At 41.5% G+C, this 24769-nt stretch overlaps 1 protein-coding gene across 1 annotated transcript in view; it reads left to right on the forward strand.

Annotated features, from left to right (window-relative positions):
* Positions 1-24769, forward strand: part of LOC124712125 — a 56710-nt gene continuing 31941 nt past the window's right edge. The window contains exons 1-2 of the mRNA XM_047242424.1: positions 1-47; positions 18749-18810. Of these exons, the coding sequence (XP_047098380.1) occupies positions 1-47; positions 18749-18810 (109 nt within the window). The remainder of the gene's footprint in view (positions 48-18748; positions 18811-24769) is intronic.

A 24769-nucleotide genomic window follows, 5' to 3' on the forward strand; every position in this document is an offset into this window, starting at 1 on the left:
ATGGCTAAAATTTTGGATAGTCAGCCAGGAAAATTTGGAAATTTTTGGTATGCTTCAGACTGATGTGCTGAAGGTTTGTTATCACTTCTTCCTGAGGTACTAAAGTTCTATTTTGCGCTCAGCCGGCGTAGAATTCTCCCAGCGTAGGTGAGTGGATGTGACGGCAGGTCAGCACAGGTGAACAGCAGCTGCTGCCGGCGGCGTCGGATGTAGGCTGGTTTCCACATCTGCGTCGCCGCAATGCGTGTGAGAGCTGTATACTCCCGACGCCATATATTCTTAGTCGCATAGTTCTACGCTTAGCTCTTCTTAGTCTAATACGTCGAGATCTTCTCTCCGATTTTTTACGTTGTGACTTTCTTACCTCTTATCCCTTATTTGCATTTACAAACTTCCTCCCGCGGATACTCTGGCATAATCCACTTTCTCTTAATGGTTATGCTCGGTTGCTATAGCAACCCTTGACAGCTTTTTCTCTCGTTTTCGTCTCAGAATTCCTGAATTCTTGGGTCCTTTCACACTGATCGCCACGTTCCAACGGTTTTGTGACGGCTTTTTTAATAGGCCTTCTCTTCTAAAACTGTGCTCTTTCGGCAACACCGTCGGGATATTTGGACTCCATGCGCAATAACAAATTCGCACTTTCAATGTAAACATTAGAGTTCGCGTAAGTAACTCGTATCGTCTCACATTAGAAACAGATTTATGTCTATTTAGAAAAGAGTTGGCTTTAAAACTATGTCTCTACTACAAACATGTCGTAAAATATGTCTTGCCTCCAGCAAGTACAAAATAAAAGTTTTTTCACAATTCAGAATCTCAATTGTTCTTTTGTCACTAACAATAGTCACAGTTACAAACAGCACAGAATAACACCGAAGTTTCTTGGTTCTTCCGTGTGATTTCACTACTACTTCCATGGTTCGCCCGACAAGTACTTGTCGGTGACGCCGCGTCGACCTTACGTCCACGACTGATCCCACACCTGCACACACACACACAGGTGATGCGCAATAGACAGGGTTCCTTTCTCCCACTCACATCTAAAATATCGTGTGTTCGAGACGGTGGAAGGCCGAGTGGTTCTAGAATTTAGCGGAAATTCTCGAAAAACTACGATTCCTGATCACCATGCAGTGCAGCTTCAGCTGGAGGCTAATGATATGCCCTTTGTCACTAAAAAGAAACTATATGTAACCAAAACAATTATGTATAATGACAACATCACTAGAGTGAACGACATGTTGGCACACATACCACGGTTTGAGAATTACAGCTTTTCATATGATAGCTTTGCTGCTGACTTCAGCTACTGTTTTGATGCCACATGCCCAGTTGTACCCACAAAGTTAAACAAACTAATAATATAAACAAAAGTATCTGGATAAATAATGATACCATAAAAACAAGGAAAAAACTAAAATTATTGTATAGAGCAATGAGTTGAGTAATAGACAAAATCTGAAGCTGAAGGAGGCCTTCCAAATTTGTTAAGAATATTATAAAGATTTACTAATACAGACCAGGAGCAACTATATTGCAAAAAAAGCCCCTAGCTTCACATAATGTTTCTATTGGCATCTGGGGAGTGATAAACAATTTCAGAACAGGCAGAGACAAATCCTGTATGGATTTTATTATTGACCACAGTGGGACAGTTGTAAAAGATCAATCCGAAATTGCTGGTATGTTAAATGAATATTTTTCTTCAGTAGGGGAAGCTATCATTGACAAACATGATAACCTGCGGTAAAATTTTAAAGACAATCCCTCTGAGCATAGCATATATCTAGCCCCCACAAATTACAAAGCAGTAATTAAAATCATTAGCTCTCTAAAATCTTCCAGATCCACAGTGTATGATCGCCTCAGTATTAATATATTAAAACACAGTAGAAAAGATGTCTGTGTACCTCTGTCTGCAGCAGTAAACATCATAATAGAATAAGGCACCTTCTCAGAGAGACTAAAAATAGCCCAGGTAACACCAAGCTTCAAAAATGATGATAAACTCAAAATTCAAAACTACAGACCAATCTCAAGACATCCTGTCTTTTCCAAAATATTTGAAAAGTCATACATAACAGAATTATAAACTTTCTCCAGATTTACAACCTAATGTTTGAAAATCGAAAGGGATTATTGAAATGTAAATCAACTCGCACAGCAGCTGCTCAGTTACTTGAAGAGATAACAAGTGGCACCGAGAACAAGCAACATGTTGCAGCTATATACCTCGACCTTGAGAAAACTTTTGACTGTGTGAATGCCACTATCCTTTTTGGATATACTATGGAACATTGGAATCAGGGGCACTGCTCATGAGCTAAAAAAAATCTTACATGAGTAACCGAAAACAGTTTGCACTGCTTTAAACTGAAAGGGGTGTTCGCCGGCCTTGGTGGTCTAGCGGTTCTAGGCACGCAGTCCGGAACCGTGCGACTGCTACGCTCGCAGGTTCGAATCCTGCCTCGGGCATGGATGTGTGTGATGTCCTTAGGTTAGTTAGGTTTAGGTAGTTCTTAGTTATAGGGGACTGATGACCACAGATGTTAAGTCCAATAGTGCTCAGAACCATTTGAACAATTTGAAAGGGGTGTTCACAAATCCAAAATCACTAATAGATCAGAGATCCAAAATAGTTTTGTATGCAGATGATATATCCATCGTATCTAAAAAGGAATCATGTAACGAACTAGTGACCCACTGTAATAACGTGACAAATGAAACTGTTCATTACTTTAATTATTGCCACTTAAATGTAAGCAGTAGTAAATCATGTCTCCTCGAGATTAACAACAGTAGTTTTAATGATGAAATTAAACTATACACAGACAATGAATTAGTAAAACAAGAGTTTGTTGTAAAATTACTCAGTTTAACAATTAAAAGCAATCTAAAACGGGACAGATGTTGAGACTCTAGCATGTAAGTTGTCTAAGAATATATTTGCAATTAATTTGATTAGCGCCGGCCTGTGTGGCCGAGCGTTTCTAGGCGCTTCAGTCTGGAGCCGCGCGACCGCGATGGTCGCAGGTTCGAATCCTGCCTCGGGCATGGATGTGTGTGATGTCCTTAGGTTAGTTAGGTTTAAGTAGTTCTTAGTTCTAGGGGACTGATGACCTCAGGTGTTTAGTCCCATAGTGCTCAGAGCCAATTTGATTAGCAAGTTCCACAGAGACACTGTTGTCCTAAAGACTGCATACCACGCTCTATTTTCCTCTCACTGAATTAAGAAATAGAAATTTGGGGAGCAACAACCAAAGCAAATCTAACCAAGCTATTGCTACTTCAAAAAAAGAACTATAAGATTCAACTGTGGAGCAAAATAGAAGGAATCATGCCGTGGCTTTCTCCAAAAACTGGTGTGCTAATCGTAGTAAACATGTACATTCTAAAAGCAATATTACTTGTTAAAAGACAGCAACCCAATATTTGTTTTGATTTGCTTCAGTACATCTACATCTATACATCTACATGGTTACTCTGCAATTCACACTGAAGTGCCTATCAGAGGTTACATCGAACCATTTTCATACAACTTCTCTATCATTCCATTCTCGAATGGCGCGTGGGAAAAAGGAACACCTAAATCTTCCCGTTCGAGCTCTGATTTCTCCTATTTTATTGTGATGGTCATTACTCCCTACGTAGATGGGTATCAACAAAATATTTTCGCATTCGGTAGAGAAAGTTAGTGATTGAAATTTCGTAAGTAGATCTCGCCGAAAAGAAAACCGCCTTTGTTTCAATGACTGCCACCCCACTCGCGTATCATATCAGCGACACTCTCATCCCTATTGCGCGATAACACGAAACGAGCTGCCCTTCTTTGCACTTTTTCGATGTCCTCCGTCAATCCTACCTGGTAAGGATTCCACACAGCGCAGCAATATTCCAGCAGAGGACGGACAAGTGTAATGTAGGCTGTCTCTTTAGTGCGTTTGTCACATCTTCTAAGTGTTCTGCCAACAAAGCGTAGTCTTTGTTTCGCCTTCGCCACAGTATTATCTATGTGGTCTTTCCAATTTAAGTTGCTCCTAATTGTGATTCCTAGGTATTTCCTCGAATTGACAGCCCTTAGATTTGTGAGACTTATTGTATACCCAAAATTTATCGGATTTCTTTTAGTACCCATGTGGATGACCTCACACTTTTCTTTGTCTAGTGCCAATTGCTACTTTTCGCCCCGTACAGAAATTCTCTCTAGATCATTTTGTAATTGGAATTGATCGTCTGATGATTTTACTAGACTCTAAATTACAGCGTCATCTGCAAACAATCTAACGGGGCTGCTCAGATTATCACCTAGATCATTTATGTGAATCAGGAACAGCAGAGGGCCTATGACACTACCTTGCGGAACGCCAGATACCACTTCTTTTCTACTCGATGATTTACCGTCTATCACTATGAACTGTGACCTCTCTGAGAGGAAATCACGAATCGAGTTACACAACTGAGACGATACTCCATATGCAAGCAATTTGATTAATAGTCACTTGTGAGGAACGGTATCAGAAGTCTTCTGGAAATCTAGGAATATGGAATCGATCTGAGATCCCTTGTCGACAGCACTCATTACTCCATAGGAACAAAGAGCTAGCTAGCTGTGTTGCACAAGAACGATTTTGCTGAATCCGTGTTGGTTATGTATCAATAAGTCATTTTCTTCAAGGTGATTCATAATGTTCGAGTACAGTACGTGCTCCAAAATCCTACTGCAAATTGAGGTCACTGATATTGGTCTGTAATTCAATGGGTTACTCCTATTTCCTTTCTTGAATATTAGTGTGAGATGTGCTACTTTCCAGTCTTTACGTACAGATCTTTCGTCAAGTGAGCGGTTTTATATGATTGCTAAGAAAGGCGCTATTGTGTCTGCATACTCTGAAAGGAACCTAATTGGTGTACCATCTGGACTGGAAGACTGGCCGTTCTTAAGTGACCTGAGTTGTTTCGCAACACCTAAGATATCTACTTTTATGTCACTCATCCTAACAGCTGTTCTGGATTCGAATTCTGGAATATTTACTTCAGCTTCTTTCGAACAGGAATTACGGAAAACTGTATTTAGTAACTGCGCTTTAGTGGAGCCGTCATCGGTAACATTTCCATCGCAATCGCGCAGTGACGGTATTGGCTGTTTTTTGCCACTGGTGTACTTTATGTACGACCAGAATCTCTTTGGGTTTTCTACCATATTTTGAGACAATGTTTCGTTGTGGAAACTATTAAAAGCATCTCGCATTGACGTCCGCACTAAATTTCGAGCTTCCATGAAACTTAGCGAGTTTAGGGGATTTTGCGTTCTTCTGAATTTGGTATGCTTTTTTCGTTGCTTCTGCAACAGTGTTCTGACGTGTTTTGTGTACCATGGTGGATCAGTCCCGTCTCTTATTAACTTATACGGTATGAATCTATCTACTTCTGTCGACACTGTACCTTTGAATTTGAGTCATATCTGGTCTACACTTACATAATTAGCTTGGAAGGAATGGAGACTCTCTCTTAGGAAGGCATCAAGCGAATTTTTGGTTCAAATGGCTCTGAGCACTACGGGACTTAACTGCTTAGGTCATCAGTCCCCTAGAACTTAGAACTAATTAAACTTAACTAACCCAAGGACATCACACACAGCCATGCCCAAGACAGGATACGAACCTGCGACGGTAGCGATCACGCGGTTCCAGACTGTAGCGCCTAGAATCGCTCGACCACTCCTGCCGGCTAAGCGAATTTTAATCTGCTGTTTTAAATAGATATATTTTTCGTCTATTTTTAGTGGTTTTGGTTGATATGGTTTTGAGCCTCGCTACAATGACCTTGTGTTCACTAATTCCTGTATCCGTCATGAAGCTCTCTATTAGATCAGGATTATTTGTGGCTAAGAGGTCAGGTGTGTTTTCGCAATCATTTACAAGTCGTGTGGGCTCATGAACTAATTGTTCAAGTAATTCTCAGAGAAAGCATTTAGTACAATTTCGGAAGATGTATTCTGTCTACCACCGGCTTTGAACATGTATTTTCGCCAGCAAATCGAGATTGAAGTCTCCACCAATTATAAGTGTATGAGTGGGGTACTTATTTGTAATGACATTCAAATTTACTTTGAACCGTTCAGCTATTATATCATCTGAGTGTGGGGTCGGTAAAAGGAGCCAATTATTAATTTGGTACAGCTGTTGAGTATAACCTCTATCCATAGTAATTCGCAGGAACTATCTATTTCAACTTCACTACAAGATAAACTACCACCAAGAGACACAAACAAACCATCACCTACTTTATTTAATCTATCCTTTCCGAACAAGGTTTGTGCCTCTGTAAAAATTTCGGCAGAATTTATCTCCAGCTTTAGCTAGCCTTCTGTTCCTATAACGATTTCAGCTTCAGTGCTTTCTTATTAGCGCTAGGAGCTCTGGTACTTTTCCAACACAGCTATGACAATTTACAACTGCAGTACCGACTGTTGCTTGGTCGATTCTCGTCGTTTCTTTGCCCTGTACCCTTTGAGACTGGAGCCGTTTTTGATATTTCCCGAGACTGCCTAACCTAAAAAACCGCCCAGTCCACGCCACACAGCCTCTGCTACCCTTGTAGCCGCCCCTGTGTGTAACGACACCTGACCTATTTAGCGGAACCCGAAAGCCCACCACCCTATGGCGCATGTCGAGGAATCTGCAGCTTACACGGTCGCAGAACCGTCTGAGCCTCTGATTCAGACCCTCCACTCGGTTATGTACCAAAAATCCGCTATCGGTCTGTCGACGATGCTGCAGATGGTGAGCTCTGCCTTCATCTCGCTAGCAAGCCTGGCAGTCTTCACCAACTCAGATAGCCGCCGGAAACCAGAGAGAATCTCTTCCGATCCATAGCGACACACGTCATTAGTGTCGACATGAGCCACCACCTGCAGTTAGCTGCACCCTGTACCCTTCATGGCATCCAGAAGGATCCTTTCCACATCTTGAATGACTCACCCCAGTATGCACACGAAGTGTACATTGGCTTTCTTGCCGTCCTTAGCTGCCATATCCCTAAGGGGCTCCATCACCCGCCTAACACTGGAGCTCCCAATGACAAGCAATCCCATCCTCTGCGCTTGTCTGGACCTCTCAGGAAGACCAGCCACTGCCGCCCTTGCTGGCTCAGAAGTACTTTCCGCAGTGGGCGGTACCTCAAACCTGTTACGGAGGCGTAAGCATACAGCCTTGCAGCCAGCACCAACTTTCGCCTTCTGTCCAGGGATTCGCGACCCCGCCACGGTTCGCCAATCACCATCAGGCAAGTGACGACTGGCAGGGACGCCCGAATCCTAGGGCGCAGTGGCATCAGAGATCCCAGGCGACACTACAGCTTCCAGAGGCGGCAAAGCGCTCGCCTCGGGTGTCCCAATGTCACTGTGGCCCAGGGCAACAGCCTGGAGCCTGTCGACCATGGTCAACACAACTTCCAGCTGTTTACGGACGGTGGCCAATTCCCCCCTGAATCTGTACACAACAGGCGCAGTCCCTATCCATCCCCAACAATTTTTTTCCTCTCTTTTATCTCACAAGCCGTTCAAAACAAACACATGACTGACGATTATGCGTATTTACACTATTCAGGTACTAAAACGCGATGCTACAACTTTCGAATGCTATAATACGCCCGAAAATTGTGAATTAAACTATGCAAGTACCCAAAAACACGCAGAGAAACAAAGAATTAAACTATAAAACAAATGAGTGAGTTAAGAGTGCGACTTGCTGCTGGCTGCTGCTTATCCAACGGCGGCAGAGAGCTCACAATGCCAGAAATAAATGAAAATTTTACATCAGTAGCCTTTTTACACATTAGAAGAGTACCATACTTTCATGCAGATTAAGAAGTGATTCCAAAAAGTATGTAAATAGTGCTAAGCAAAACATTTTATCTGTAATTTAATCATTTTGTTAATCAATGTAATATTCACAAGACTGTATTATTGTGCTATGCATCCAGAATTGTAACCTGATTTTATACATATGCAATAAATCATTCGATGTTGAATAAAGTACTATTATTATTATTGCAGTTTTGAACATGGTAGTTATCCAGCAACCATATATTAGTTTCAATATAAGATTAAGCAGCCAACTTTAGGTACATTGACCTTGGTGTCGACACCTACTAGGTGCGTCTTCATCAGAGTGAACAGTTGCTAAATCGTAAAATTACATTGCTAAAAAGCAGTAGTCAGAATTTTGAGCAGCTATGCTCAAGTCAAAAGTAAAACAAAACGTAGTAGTTTCTGCCTCGTGTACCCAGGCAGAAAGAACATCAGACTGAAGTTAGCAACTGTTCATTCTGATGAGGACACCCCTAGTAGTTGTTCAAATCTAGGTAAAATAGAATTGAGCATTTGGGGTCATTGGCCGGGAGGCCCCCTGCAGGGCAGGTCTGGCCGCCTTGGTGCAGGTCTTATTACATTCGACGCCACATTGGGCGACCTGCGCGCCGGATGAGGATGAAATGATGACGAAGACAGCACAATACCCAGTCCCTGAGTGGAGAAAATCCCCGGCCCAGCCGGGAATCGAACCCAGGCCTGTAGGACGGCAATCCATCACGCTGAGCACTTTTTTTTTAAAAATCTCATTTTGTTCGTTTTCGTTCTTTGCATCTGCTTGGGGCAGATGTCACAAGACATCCGTTTCAGTTCGTCGTCGATCCATTAACTCAGTTTTTTTTTTATTATAGAGGTCCACTCAGCTATCAGGGCGGCCTTGAAATCTAGGACAATGTACCTAACGTTTATGTGCAGCTGGTTGGCTGTTTATTCTTGTATTGTTCTTGTATTGAAAACTTATTGTAATTATTACATTCCTACCTAACCACACCATCAAAAATCGCGACGTATACAGAATAAACAGCAAAGTATTAGTCACAAGCAAGACTATATACATGACTGACCCTTGTGTTACTCCCAGCAGTTTTAACTGTGCTCTTATTTTCTGGTGTGTAATCAAAGGAAATCATTACTTAGAGAACATACTCTTGTATATAAATAACATCGAATACTGCAGAACATACTTCAGTTACATTAATAAGGGAGACCCAGAAGGTGTTACAAATGCGAAAAAAATTAGCATTTACTTAGATTCGAATCTACTTCCTGTAACAACGCGTTACTAACCACAGGACCACAATGAACATAGTTAGAACAGTGTAGTATAACTGTTCATAGTCAATTTTTCTAGCCCTTTTATAGAGGATTTGTCAGTAACTGGCATTTAATTAGACCACACCACACATAGGTTGAGAAATGATTAAAAGTTTAACTTTCATGGGGAAATAGCAACAATGTCACGTGATGATGCAAGAGAAGATCACAAGAGCTTTTAAGTGCATGTAACAGTGGGATGGAAGACATTCTCGAGTGCTGGAATTTGAAGAAAAAGCAGGGAATTTTACAGCAATCATGAATGTTTGGTGGTATAAAATAAAAAATCATGAGGGATGAACATTTCACAGCAGTGGGCTCCAGTTTTATTTATGCAGCTGGTGGAACTGAAAAGAAATCTCAGCAAATGCTTTCTCTCTGCAAGAAAATATTTAAACATAAAGAGAGTAAAGAGAGTTCAACTCATCAGGCTGCAGTTAAAACACTGAAAACTGCAAAACTTTGGAAACTATGTGCACTGACGCTTCGGAAAATGTAAAGGAAATAACTGCCAATGTACTTCGAAAAGCATAGACAGTAGTTAAGAAAAATCAAGCCTTCCACGATTTCGAAACTGAAATTGATGTACAGGAGTGAAATGGCGGTAATAGGGGCCACATTCTTCGTTCAACTAATGTGTGCATAAATGTTGCTTCTCATATTGCAACAAAAATGAGAAACAAAGTAGCAAACACGATAGTGGATGGAAATAGTAAAATTACCGTCATTACAGATGAAAATACCACTATCAGTCATCTGTCATCATTGATAGTGTACTTTCAGATATGGACCAGCCAACCAACATTTCTTTGGGAATTATTGAATTGCAATATGTCGCTACTTATGAAATATTTAGTGCATTGATGACTTCTTTGGGAACACTGGGATTCAATGATGGAGTTTCTGAAACAGAATCTTTTGCAGATTCAACTGATGAGGCTGCAGTGATGCTAGGAAAGAAGGGTGTAATTACTTTAATAAAGCAACAGTTTCCCAATTTTTTTATTTTGCATTGTCCTAATCACAGGCTAAATCTTTTCATAGCTGACATGAATAAAGATTTTCTCTCACAAGTAAACCACTTCAAATCTTTCATTGATAAACTGTAAACAATTTACCATTAGTCACCTAAAAATTCCTTTGTACTGAAAGCTGATGCAGAGTAACTTGAAACTGTAGTCCAAAAAATTGGAATAATTATAGATACTACAAGAGGGTTGCTTTCTGTCTTTAAAGCAGTCTCAGCTGTGTGGAAAATTTTGAAGTTTTAGTGCCACATTTCTAAAGTGCCAAAGATGATCCTAAAAGAGACAAAACTGAACAAGTCATGTGTGGAGGGCTCCTTAAAGCCTAATTTATGCCAACTTCATATTAGAAACTTTATTGATGTGTGGTACTCTTCAGGAGTCAGAAGAATTTAGTGTTGACTTGCAATTTTGTGACATTACAATTTACTCAGCATATAAGAAGATATGCCAATGAATTAAGGTGTTTATTAAAAAAAACCAAACGTGGCCCATACTACACAGAAGCAGTGGAAGTAGAGGCACTGTTAATATCTAAAGTGGTGAATGTAGCAGAAGATGCAAGAAATAAAGGGAATCACACCAGCACTTTGAAGCTCTATGAGTGCCTGGGCAGGCTTACAGAGAACTGCCTTTTAACATCAAAAGATATTGAAATCTGAGAAACGCCTCCAGTATTGGACACTACCACTTGGCTGGAAAACCCTGATGCAGTCTAACGTACAGAGAAACAGAAATAAGAAACATGAGTAAACGTTTTAAGCTCCTTCAAAGACAAATCTTAACAGGTTTCTATGAATGTCTTGCCGAAAAGAAATGCCCAATGTCTCTCCTGCCCCTTATTAACTATGATCAGCATTTCTGTTTCGACAAGTGAATGTGAAAGAAGCTTCTTGCAAATTAACTTGATCATGACTTTAACAAGAGTATCATTACATCTGAATAAACTAGCAAATCGTATGTGCATCAAGTTGATTGGCCCTCCACTAAGAATTTTCAAACCTGAGGATTACATGAATTCATGATTTCTCAAAGGAAGACATCTATTGACCAACGCAAAAAGCAAGGAGAGGAGAGGGGGCATTAACTGAGACACTATGACAGTGCTTATATTTATGTATTCACTTAATTTTAAACTGTAAAATGATTAGGAATAGTAAGTGCAGTTACCATCTTGACATGTTGGGCAAAAATAAATTAACCCATTGAAGCTTTTCATTTAACTGAGTTCTGGAACCCTCAGTTACACCCAAATAATTTCTGTGTCATTGTCCTGTGGTCAGAATGTACCCAAAACCTCTCGATTATAGCATGTTACTTCAATAACAGTGCAACTATACTTTTGTTTAGTTACATGTGAAGCATAATCAGACTCTGCATAACTGCAAAAACTATAAAAATGGTGATGTTTTGTCGACTGCAACTGAGAATAGCCTTTAAAAAGTTTTAGAAAAATAGCACTGGTGATACACTTTAGCAAATGAAACCCTTTAGGTAGTTCGCAATTTGTCAATACATAAGGAAGTGGCACTGAATATAAACAAAACTGATGCTGTGAATTTCAGTTTGAAGAGTGAAAATGACACTGTTAAATTAAATGTGATGGCGTCTCTACAGACTGCATAACAAATTAAAAATTTCTAAGAATGAATCTCGTTCTCACAATGTGAACACACAAAAGATACTTGCAAACGAAATGTCATCAGCATGTTACGTCCTGACAGTGTGCTTTAGTTACTTGTTATTCACATGTATACTCAATTCTCAGCTATGGAATTCTTTTCTGGGGTAAAATTGCACAAAATATGAACACAGTTTTCAAACTATAGAAAGTGACAATGAGAATAAGAACTAAAAATAGTAGTAAAGGTCTTTGTAAAAAGTCCGCTCGAAACAATGATGTTTTAACTACATCATGTGAATACGTTTACCAATGAATTCTGTACATCAAATATACAGTAACATCGATAATTACTGCAAAATAGCGTTGTCCATGAATATGAAACAGGATCTAGACTGAACTTACATTTACTGAGAACTAATTAACTTAAAAAGTAGCACAAAGAGAATGAGGAGATTAATGAACGAACTGTTTTAAAAGGTAGTTCCTAGTGGCGAGGTAGTCCCCAAAAGTGTTGCAGTCTTACAATAGTGACATTGCAGAGGTGTGTTTTCTGAATAAAGGATCAATGTGTGCATTTGTAGTGATGCCTAGTGGGCTAGCAGGTAAGTGCTGATACTATGGAAGCATAGAAGATGGCAGTCAAAGCAGACTATATGGATTACTTGGTTTTATTCAGTAGCAATCGGTTTGAAAAATACTTTTGTCGAACGCAGATGGTTTACAGCTGTTGTTTGTTGTCCCTGATTTCTGTTTCCCTGTCAGTATGGAGAAAAATTTTAATGTGAGTACGAAACGTAGCTAATACTTGAAATGTAGCATGTAGTTATAAAGACGTGAATAGATGGAAAGGCAGAAAACATAACAGTTATTTGCATTTCGGTTTTACGTGTACTACTGTTGGATATGAAGAACGACCACAGTGTGTCAGTTGTATTAAAGTTGTAGCTACTGAAAGCATGCTTTATAATAAAATAAAATGACATTTGCAGTCAAATTACGGCAGTTTGGTACGGAAACCATGAGAATATTTTTCCCTACAAGTTAAAAGAAATGACAAAAAAGCGCGTAGCAAGCTACAGTTCCTGCAAAAACACTTCTTTCATCCTATGAAGTTGTCTACCATGTAGTAAAGAGCAAGAAACTTCACACCACAGCGGAATACCTTGTTTTACCCGTTGCTATCGACTTGATATCTATTATAATAGGTTCCAAGCTATTAGGGTGTACAGTTGCCAAGTTATTGGGAAGAATGTCTTTGTCAGACAACACTATTATTCATCGAATACTCCATATGGCTGATGACATTAATGATCAATTGACTGAAGAGCTCGAAGGTAATAGTGATTTCATTACTCAGTTTTATGAAGATAAAGTCAAACACAGTGAAGCATATCTAATTTTTTGCCTGTGGTTTACACATGAGAACAAACTTCATGAAGATCTTTTCTGGAGGGAAATAGCTCTTGGGGCAAAAGCAAAAGGCCTCTTTGAAGTAATATATTCTTTTATGGAAGAAAAAAATATCAATTGAGAAAACTGTGTGAGGATGTGTACAGGTGGAGGTTGTAGTGTGGCTGGCCTTTACATTAGGTTGCAAGCTCTGATCCATAAAGAGGTTCCTCATGCTGCTTGGATACATTGTTTCATTCACTACAAAGCACAGGCAGTAAATATCATGACCCCTGTCCTTCATGAGGTTCTTGCACTGACTGAAGTAGCTAACTCCATCAAAAGCTGACCACTTCAGTTGAAATGCTCTCAACAAATATGCACTGATATGGAAGCTGAGCATATTTTTCTAATTTATTACAGTAACTCTTGCAGGCTTTCAGGTGATAACGTCTCGAAAATGTGTATGAACCCAGAAATTAACTTTACTCTTCAAACTAAGTAGGAGACGAGATACTGGCAGAAGTAAAGCTGTGAGGACGGGGCGTGAGTCGTGCTTGGGTAGCTCAGATGGTAAAGCACTTGCCTGCAAAAGGCAAAGGCCCCGAGTTCGAGTCTCTGTCTGGCACACGGTTTTAATCTGCCACGAAGTTTCATATCAGCGCACATTTCACTGCATAATGAATATCTCATTCTGGAACTTTACTCTTACCCACTTCAAGAGAAGTATTTTAATTTAGAGAAGTTCATAGATAGTGATTCTGTTTTGAATGTAGTGTATTTTTGTGACATCCTTGAAAAATTCAATTCATGGAATGTATCCATTAAAGGTAATTAGACCAACACTCTGCAGCAGTTAGACAAAATATCAAACTGTAGAAAGAGACCACTGTCTTGTAAGAAAAAGTTGGATGATAAATATATAGATTACGTTTGCACTTCTCTTCGCATGGTTTTGGAAGACAAGGCTTTTCAGTTGCGTGAAGAATTAAAGTCTGTGATTGTGATTACTTAACTGAACTCAGTGATTGCTTTCTGAAGTGCTTTCCAATATAAGTTGATCAACATAACTGGATCAAAGACCTTTTCAATACAGAATTCCCACAACAACTTACCACTGAAGAACAAGAGATATTTATTGATATTTCTTTAGTCTCCACACTGAAATCGAACTTGGTTTCCTCAACATTGCTTGAGTTTTGGAGAAGCAGGAATATCTGCAAGTGAGCAATAAGGCGTTCATTCACAATTTATATTTGCATTAATGAATGCCAGTGCTGAAAAACACACCTCACATTAGTAGGAATATATCATATAAATTGTGAATAAATGCAGAAAGAATGATGCAAGTACAATTCCAATCCTGTGCCAAAAAGGGAAGAATTCATAATGAAGAAGCAATGTCTTAATTCCTATTAATTCGTTGCAAGAATATAGTATAACAATATTAAAAGTTGATTAAAATATTTTATTTCAACAGTTAATAAAGAAGTAACACTCTTAGTATTTTTTTCGAAACTTATTGTAACTTTCTTTACTACACATTTCGAGTCAAATGTCATGTGTTAAAGGAAGTTTAGGTGTTTATGTTCAGGACAAGGGAACCATGAGTCCAAAAACTTTGAGAACCACTGTTCTGTACAGTGAAGGATTACTTAGGCAACAAAGAACAGGTGTTTTGCAAAAAGTAGAACAATTTTGTAAGTAATAACAACGAAGATAAAACGGGAAACCTTATTCCCAAAGCTATGTAATTTATAACACTAACATCTTATTTGATGCTGACTGTATGGGTGATGTCCAAAAACCATTATAAATTTTTTAAAAATCTTGTCCTTTTTCTGAGCTAACTCCTCTCTCTTTATGGCAAGATGCTGACGTTTTTCAGGCTAATAAACGAGAAATTGCAGTACCCAACATGGAAACCAAACACCATTGGATGGTTCTGATGCCATCTGATAGCAAATATAGTGTTACATAACGAAATAATGTATGTTAGTGTGTATTGTGAGTATGGTGCATGCAATGACTGGTAGTGAAATGCATGAATGGCATAGCACTGGTCTTTTACTTTATTAAATAAATTCTTTCCAAAACAGGTACTGTTCACTAGAGATAAATCAAATGAGGTACTGCTGTTTTAGGCAGACTGGCATTATAATCTCGTGAATGGTGCCTTCAATCTTCATCCAGCCATCCTGATTTAAATTTTGTGTAGTTTTCCTAAATTACTGAGACAAACTCTGGGATGGTTCGTACATTAAGGCCTTGGCTGACTTCCTGTCCCATCCTTCTCAATCTAGATCTGTAAGTATATAAAAAGCCTGTGTATATTAATTATGTTATTTTTGTTGTTTTTGTATTGTAATTCCATGGCACATCCAAATTGGTTGTAAAAGTGATCCAAAGTCCAAGTCCTTGCAAAGCAGAAAAGTACTAGATTAAATAAACAGCTGACATATATTTTGTGTGTCAGATTTGCAAGGATTTCCAGTCTACAAGCTGCAGTCTATCTGTACATGACATTTATGATCACAGTTTTGAGCACTTTAGCTTATGCTTGCGACTCCAACTTCCAGGTTTGTGCATATTAGTAAATTGTTTAGTATTCTGGTCTATTTGTCTATGTAGATGTATTGTGTGGTAACCAAGGAGGATAGAATCTATGGGGATGCCGTAACACTGTATATGTGAAGCCAGCGACTTAGGCTCTCCAACATATTGTTGGGATCAAAACACTGTGAGGAGTGTAATTGTATTGCTGTGTTATTCGTCGAAATAACAACTTGAATTCGTCAAAAAAGTAGTTACTTGTGTTGCATATCAGCGCACAAATAGAGCTGAAAGTTAGTTGTTACTTTCTCCACGTAAATACTTTAGCTAAACGTAGTCATGGACGACTTCTGGCTTAGTGTCACAGTGCCATAACACTGCATGTGAAAAACAAAGAAAGAGAGGCCAGTAGTGGAATAAAGCCGGTTTTGCACCTCTTTGTTAGTGCTGGTTGGATCCATTCAGGACCCTCTCCCCCTCCCCTTAACCCTTTGTTCTGCTAAGTGGCTTATGACCTCCTGGAGGTTGACTTACAACCCCCTTGAAATAATCTGGCCTTTTGAGAATTACAGTACTAAGGGTTGGCGGTGGGAATAACATACCACAAAGAAATCTCACCTAACATGTATGCTGCAAATAGACTCGATAAAACACGTGCCTGCTAACAGTTCCAAGTAAATGGGTGATGCTAGAAAAAAATAACTTCCTTACTGCACTTCGCTGGGACTGTCGCGACAGCACATCTGCTTACCGTAGTGTCCAGAATACTTGTGTCCAGGCATGTGGACAACTAACGAGTGATCCCTGTGATCCAAGCGATATAATTGGGAACTACTGACTGGTAATCACATCACAAAGGCTGACATGATCAACAACCACTTGCATAGACAGACGAAAGCAAATCAAGTAATTAAATTTCATAACACTCGCCATATGTAGGGGATCTTGTATGCAGAAACGTTTGAGAACACAAGCACACTCCTCCACACAATGCCCATAAGTCGCATGGTCACAAAGGTAGCCAAATGCATACAGAGCAGTAGTTCACTATACACCCATCCAGGGAGTGCCTCGAGTGTCACTGCGTGGACAGTCCAACTATCCCAGAACAGAAGCTGGTGAGCTTCTGATATTTAATATCTCAGAAGCCACCTCCAATCTCTCTCTGAAGTGGTTACAGCCTGTTTGTGGGTCCATGAACCAACCTTTCCAAACCTATCGACCAAGGTAGCCCCAAATTCTGCAACCTGATTGGTTCCTGCCAAATTTATGACCAGAGCTTTTTTAAAAAATATTATTTATTATGCAGAAGTGCTACAAAGCTGTATCACTTTTCAACACAATATCCCCCATTCTCAATGCAAGTCCTCCAGCACTTACAAAGTGTATAAATTCCTTTAGAAAAAAATTCTTTTTGTAGTCCGCGCAACCACTCATGCACAGTGTGGCATACTTCTTCATCAGAATGGAACTTCTTACCTCCCATTGCATCTTTGAGTGGTCCAGACATATGGAAATCACTTGGGGCAAGGTCTGGTGAGTAAGATGGATGAGGAAGACGCTCAAAATGCAGGTCTGTGATTGTTGCAACTGTTGTATGGGTTGTGTGGGGCTTGCATTGTCATGTTGCAAAACGACACCTGATGACAGCAATCCACGTCGCTTTGATTTGATTGCAGGCCGCAGAGATTTTTTTAGGAGATCTGTGTATGATGCACTGGTGACAGTTGTCCCTCTAGGCATGTAATGCTCCAAAATGATGCCCAAAATAGAGCCAGTATAACCTTTCCTGCTGATGATTCTGTTCGAAACTTCCTTGGTTTTGGTGATGAGGAATGGCGAAATTCCTTGCTCACTTTCTCACTCTCTTCGTTTCCAGTTGGTGGAAGTGAACCCAGGTTTCGTCCCCAGTAACGATTCTTGCAAGGAAGCCATCACCTTCTCGTTCAAAGCGCCGAAGTTCTTCACAAGCATCAACACGTTGTTCTCTTATTTCAGGCGTCAGCTGTCGTGGCACCCATCTTGCAGACACTTTGTGAAACTGGAGCACATCATGCACAATGTGCTGTGCTGACCTATGACTAATCTGTAAACATGCTGCAATGTCATTCAGTGTCCGTCGGCGTTTTTCCTTAACAATGGCTTCAACTTCTGCATTGTTCTGTGGAGTCACAACTCGTTGTGCCTGACCTGGACAAGGAGCATTTTCCACTGAAGTCACACCATTTGCTAACTTCCTACTCCATTCGTAGACTTGCTGCTGTGACAAACATGCATCACCATACTGAACCTTCATCCGTCGATGAATTTCAATAGGTTTCACACCATCACAACGCAAAAACCGAATAACAAAATGCTGTTCTTCCCTGGTGCAAGTCGCAAGTGGGGCGGCCATCTTTATACTGATACTGCGATGGTATGTGTGCATCTGCACTATGCTGCCACCTACAAGCCATTCTGCACGCTGTTTGTAGCACGCCTTCACTACGCAAAAACCGAATAACAGAACGCTGTTCTTCCCTGGTGCAAGTCGCAAGTGGGGCGGCCATCTTTATACTGATACTGCGATGGTATGTGTGCATCTGCACTATGCTGCCACCTACAAGCCATTCTGCACGCTGTTTGTAGCTCGCTTACCAACTTACAGGATAATGGCTCGAAATTTCGATTTGTTATTACAAATTCAAGATTTTCATTTGACTCACCGTCGTATATAAACCCTACCCCCTCCACCTCGGTCTCATTATAGCATCGTTCTCTGGTGTCTCATGTCGTCTTCTTGCTTGTGTGCAAGCTATCAGTTTTTATTTGGAAAAATGAAGTGATCAAGCGGCATCAGCAATGCCACTAGTGGCGAACACCTGATGCAGTGGGAAATAACTCGTAAGTTAATATTCATATCGGCTACTGTAACTTTTTCTCCCACTAAGAATTTTGTAGTATTAAATACATTTCATCTTATTGTTTCAGCACAATCCACCAAATTGTGGATGAGATGAATGCTGAGATGCATCAGCAGCAGAAACAGCATTGTAAGTAGTATATTTTTGTTCATATACATAATATGCTGGTGTTATTTAGTGGCCAGTCAGTGTGTCTTTGCTGTTGTACATGATTTTAATTGTAACTTTTCACAAAGAATTTCGTAGTATTGAATACATATCGTCTTACTGTTTCAGTATATGGCCAACATATAACTGACGAGCTGGCTGTGAAAGCTATCAATAGCAGTAGCAGCAGCAGCATTGTAAGTAGCATATGTACATTTCCTCTTTGTATTACTGTGTATACATAATATGTTGCTGTTCGAGAAAAATTTCATCATATACGTAATATGGAGCATATTCTTTGTTGTTGTTGTAGACGATTTCATGGCAGAAGACGGTGAACAGGAAGGGGTATGTGTCAAGGATATGTGGGGCTATAGCAGATCTCCTGTAAATGCACATTCTAAAAAAAATTCTCATAGTTTTTCGCATTTGTATATGCTTTTATTATTTAAAAAATTTAATATGTGGTTTTAGGTGATGTCAGTGAGATGGACAGATGGCTATTCCCCAACTCAGCTGAGGACGAAATGCCACAATGAGTGGGGAAGATGGAGGAAGATCTTTGTTGGTGTGAGGAGATGACTTAAGGGAGATGCCAAGGAGCTAGAGCGAAACTTACACAGGGTAGTCCATTGATAGTGACCGGGTCAAATATGTCACGAAATAAACATCAAACGAAAAAACCACAAAGACCAAAACTCGTATAACTTGAAGGGGGAAACTAGATGGCGCTATCGTTGGCCTGCTAGAAGGCACTGCCATAGGTCAAACAGATATCAACTGCGTTTTTTTTTTAAATTAGGAACCCCCATTTTATTTACATATTCGTGTAGTACATAAAGAAATATGAATGTTTTAGTTGGACCACTTTTATCACTGTGTGATTAATGGCGCTGTAATAGTCACAAATGTATAAATGGTATCACGTAACATTTCGCCAGTGCGAACGGTATTTGCTTCGTGATGCATTACCTGTGTTAAAATGTACCGTTTACCAATTGCGGAAAAGGTCGATATCGTGTTGATGTATGGCTATCGTGATCAAAATACCCAATGGGCGTGTACTATGTGTGCTGCTCGGTATCCTGGACGACATCATCCAAGTGTCTGGAGTGTTCGTCGGATAGTTACGTTATTTAAGGAAACAGGAAATGTTCAGCAACATGTGAAACGTCAACCACGACCTGCAACAAATGATGATGCCCAAGTAGGCGTTTTAGCTGCTGTCGCAGCTAATCAGCACATCAGTAGCAGACGAATAGCGCCAGAATCGGGAATCTCAAAAGCGTCAGTGTTGAGAATGCTACATCAGCATCGATTGCTCCCGTACCATATATCTATGCACCAGGAAATGCATGGCGACGACTTTGAACATCGTGTACAGTTCTGCCACTGGGCACAAGCGAAATTACGGGACGATGACAGATTTTTTGCACACGTTCTATTTAGCAATGAAGCGTCATTCACCAACAGTGGTAACGTAAACTCGCATAATATGCACCATTGGGCAACGGAAAATCCACGATGACTGCGACGAGTGGAATATCAGCAACCTTGGCGGGTTAATGTATGGTGCGGCATTACGGGAGGAAGGATAATTGGTCCCCATTTTATCGATGGCAATCTAAATGGTGTAATGTATGTTGATTTCCTACGTAATGTTCTATCGATGTTACTACAAGATGTTTCACTGCATGACAGAATGGTGATGTACTTCCAACATGATGGATGTCCGGCACATAGCATGAGTGCGGTTGAAGCGGTATTGAATAGCATATTTCATGACAGGTGGATTGGTCGTTGAAGCACCATACCATGACCTGCACATTCACCAGATCTGACATCTTCAGATTTCTTTCTGTGGGGAAAGTTGAAGGATATTTGCTATTGCGATCCACCGACAATGCCTGACAACATGCGTCAGCGCATTGTCAAAGCATGTGCGAACAATCCAGAAGGCGAACTACTCGCTGTTGAGAGGAATGTCGTTACACATATTGCCAAATGCATTGCGGTTGATGGACATCATTTTGAGCATTTATTGCATTAATGTGGTATTTACAGGTAATCACACTGTAACAGCAAGCGTTCTCAGAAATGATTATTTCACAAAGTTGCATTTATCACATTGGAACAACCGAAATAAGATGTCCAAATGTACCTCCGTTCTGTATTTTAATTTAAAAAACCTACCTGTTACCAACTGTTCGTCTAAAATTGTCAGCCATTTGTTTGTGACTATTACAGCGCCACCTATCACAAAGCGAAAAAAGTGGTCCAACTAAAAATTTCATATTTCTTTACGTACTACACGAATATGTAATAAAAATGGGGGTTCTTACTTAAAAAAACCGTTTGACCTATGGCACTGCCATCTAGCGGGCCAACCATAGCGCCATCTGGTTTCCCCCTTCAAGCTAGACAAGCTTCGTTCTTTGAAGTTTTTTCTATTGACGCTTATTTTGTGAGATATTTGACCTGGTCACAATCAATGGACCACCCTGGATACATGTATTCATTCTACTTACAAATAATCAGTGTTCTTTCTTTCCTTGCAGCAGCAGCAGCTGGTGACATCAGGAATGTTGTACTTAACTGTGTTCGTTATTATTTCTCTATAGCACCGTCGTCCACACAGTACACTGTGATGTGGTACTCGGGGCAGCGAAGCCTGTTTCGCCAAGGCGAGGCCTGATGAGGTATGCCTCGCCAGCAATGACGCCTCTAGTCACTGCACGAGAAGCTGCTGCAGCCGCCACTGCTGCTGCTACTGCCTGCACATCAGCTCCACTCTGGCGTCCGTGGGCGACCTTCCCTCCGGCACGTGGGTTAGGGCTGCAGCTGCAGCAGCAACCAGTCTGCTCACAATGGCTCAACACTGCAGCATGTCCTCCTCCTCCTTCTCCACAATCTCGTCGTCACCAGTCTTCCAAGGTACTGCACATGGACATCAACACCTCGCCACAAGTAGCTTTCTCATCTAATTATAGTTATAGTATTCATAATAGCGATGATCCTGTGACTAGGGGCAGTTCCCTCTTCTGTCCCTAAATCGCTTCAGGCAAATGCCGGGATGGTTCCTTTGAAAGGGCACGGCCGATTTCCTTCCCCATCCTTCCCTCACCCGAGCTTGCGCTCCGTCTCTAATGACCTCGTTGTCGACGGGACGTTAAACACTAATCTCCTCCTCCTCCTCTTCTGTCATGTTAATCAAGGACATCAGGTTAGTGACACCACATCGCAACTAGAATACTTGGTCATTGCAGATGCCTTTGAGGAGCGAATCTCGTTCACTAGAATTGAGAATCCGGCAGAAGGGTACTGTGACCCTGTAGAGTTCCTAAGAGCATGCCTTCCTACCCAAGAAACGGAGCTCCTCAAGGCTGTTAATGGTCCACAGTATCCCACTGTTAAATGCGGTGCAGTGCTGTGGAATGAACTGTCGGACCCCCTTCCCAAAGTTACATCTGGTTTTGGAGAGATAATCTTTTATCTTTGGGGGATAATGACGTGGTAACGCAGAGCACACCAATCACCGAATGGTTTCGTCAATCCATCTTGCGAGCCAAACTGTCCCAGTTTTCTGAGATGGAAGTTGGGGTCAGCTAAAGCATTCAGCCTGGACATCCTTACACAAATCTATGATCCAGTGAATGGAGGGTCTAGCTATGTCAAGCTTCCTGATGCTGTAGTAGACATGAAGACATGTATCAATGTCGAAAATACAGGAGTATTTTGCGCTTTCAATCCCGGCTTGCAAAAGAAAGTACTATTATTGGGATCAAATGTAGCATACATCTCGCAGTAGATACCTTGGTATTCACAAGTGTTATAACTTCGATGGGATCGAGTTTCAAGTCAAGATCCAGGACATATCTGAGTTTGAGGTGCAGAATACCGGAATATCAGTTCATGTTTATGGCCTGGAGGATAAAAGCAAGTCAGATGAACATAATGAACATGTAATCGTCGGTCCCCTTCATTACTAAAAATTTGCCAGTGAACCTAGGGTACATGCAAACACGTTCTTCTTCTCCAATAAAAAAAATAAGGAGAAAGGCATTTATCATTATGTTTAGATCAAAGACATGTCCTGCCTTCTCTTCTCCTAGATGAGTAAACATGAACATAAACAGCATATTTGCTTAAAGTGTCTGAATTATTTTTCCTCAGACAAGTTATCAGCAGCGCATTTAGTAGACTGCACTTCCAAGGACCTGGTGCGAGTTATTATGCCTGCTGAGGAAATCAAATTCATGAAGTTTAAAAATGCTCACTATCAGGAGCTATGCCAGTTTGTAGTCTACACCGACTTTGAATGCCTCCTCCCTACTGTGACCCACTGTCAAAATGACCCTACAGCCTCTTATACTAACTTCACAGAAAAACACATACCATATGCGGCAGTGTACCATATTGTACCATTATATGATTCGAGTCTTAACCACTACAAATCGTATGGCAGGAATAAGCCTACAGTTTGGCTTCTCACTGAGATTGAAAAACGTTCATGGGAGGTTGATAAGCTTTACAGTGACATACACTCCTGGAAATGGAAAAAAGAACACATTGACACCGGTGTGTCAGACCCACCATACTTGCTCCGGACACTGCGAGAGGGCTGTACAAGCAATGATCACACGCACGGCACAGCGGACACACCAGGAACCGCGGTGTTGGCCGTCGAATGGCGCTAGCTGCGCAGCATTTGTGCACCGCCGCCGTCAGTGTCAGCCAGTTTTCCGTGGCATACGGAGCTCCATCGCAGTCTTTAACACTGGTAGCATGCCGCGACAGCGTGGACGTGAACCGTATGTGCAGTTGACGGACTTTGAGCGAGGGCGTATAGTGGGCATGCGGGAGGCCGGGTGGACGTACCGCCGAATTGCTCAACACGTGGGGCGTGAGGTCTCCACAGTACATCGATGTTGTCGCCAGTGGTCGGCGGAATGTGCACGTGCCCGTCGACCTGGGACCGGACCGCAGCGACGCACGGATGCACGCCAAGACCGTAGGATCCTACGCAGTGCCGTAGGGGACCGCACCGCCACTTCCCAGCAAATTAGGGACACTGTTGCTCCTGGGGTATCGGCGAGGACCATTCGCAACCGTCTCCATGAAGCTGGGCTACGGTCCCGCACACCGTTAGGCCGTCTTCCGCTCACGCCCCAACATCGTGCAGCCCGCCTCCAGTGGTGTCGCGACAGGTGTGAATGGAGGGACGAATGGAGACGTGTCGTCTTCAGCGATGAGAGTCGCTTCTGCCTTGGTGCCAATGATGGTCGTATGCGTGTTTGGCGCCGTGCAGGTGAGCGCCACAATCAGGACTGCATACGACCGAGGCACACAGGGCCAACACCCGGCATCATGGTGTGGGGAGCGATCTCCTACACTGGCCGTACACCACTGGTGATCGTCCAGGGGACACTGAATAGTGCACGGTACATCCAAACCGTCATCGAACCCATCGTTCTACCATTCCTAGACCGGCAAGGGAACTTGCTGTTCCAACAGGACAATGCACGTCCGCATGTATCCCATGCCACCCAACGTGCTCTAGAAGGTGTACGTCAACTACCCTGGCCAGCAAGATCTCCGGACCTGTCCCCCATTGAGCATGTTTGGGACTGGATGAAGCGTCGTCTCACGCGCTCTGCACGTCCAGCACGAACGCTGGTCCAACTGAGGCGCCAGGTGGAAATGGCATGGCAAGCCGTTCCACAGGACTACATCCAGCATCTCTACGATCGTCTCCATGGGAGAATAGCAGCCTGCATTGCTGCGAAAGGTGGACATACACTGTACTAGTGCCGACATTGTGCATGCTCTGTTGCCTGTGTCTATGTGCCTGTGGTTCTGTCAGTGTGATCATGTGATGTATCTGACCCCAGGAATGTGTCAATAAAGTTTCCCCTTCCTGGGACAATGAATTCACAGTGTT

Source organism: Schistocerca piceifrons, chromosome 8, assembly GCF_021461385.2.
Source record: "Schistocerca piceifrons isolate TAMUIC-IGC-003096 chromosome 8, iqSchPice1.1, whole genome shotgun sequence".
NCBI lineage: Eukaryota > Metazoa > Arthropoda > Insecta > Orthoptera > Acrididae > Schistocerca > Schistocerca piceifrons.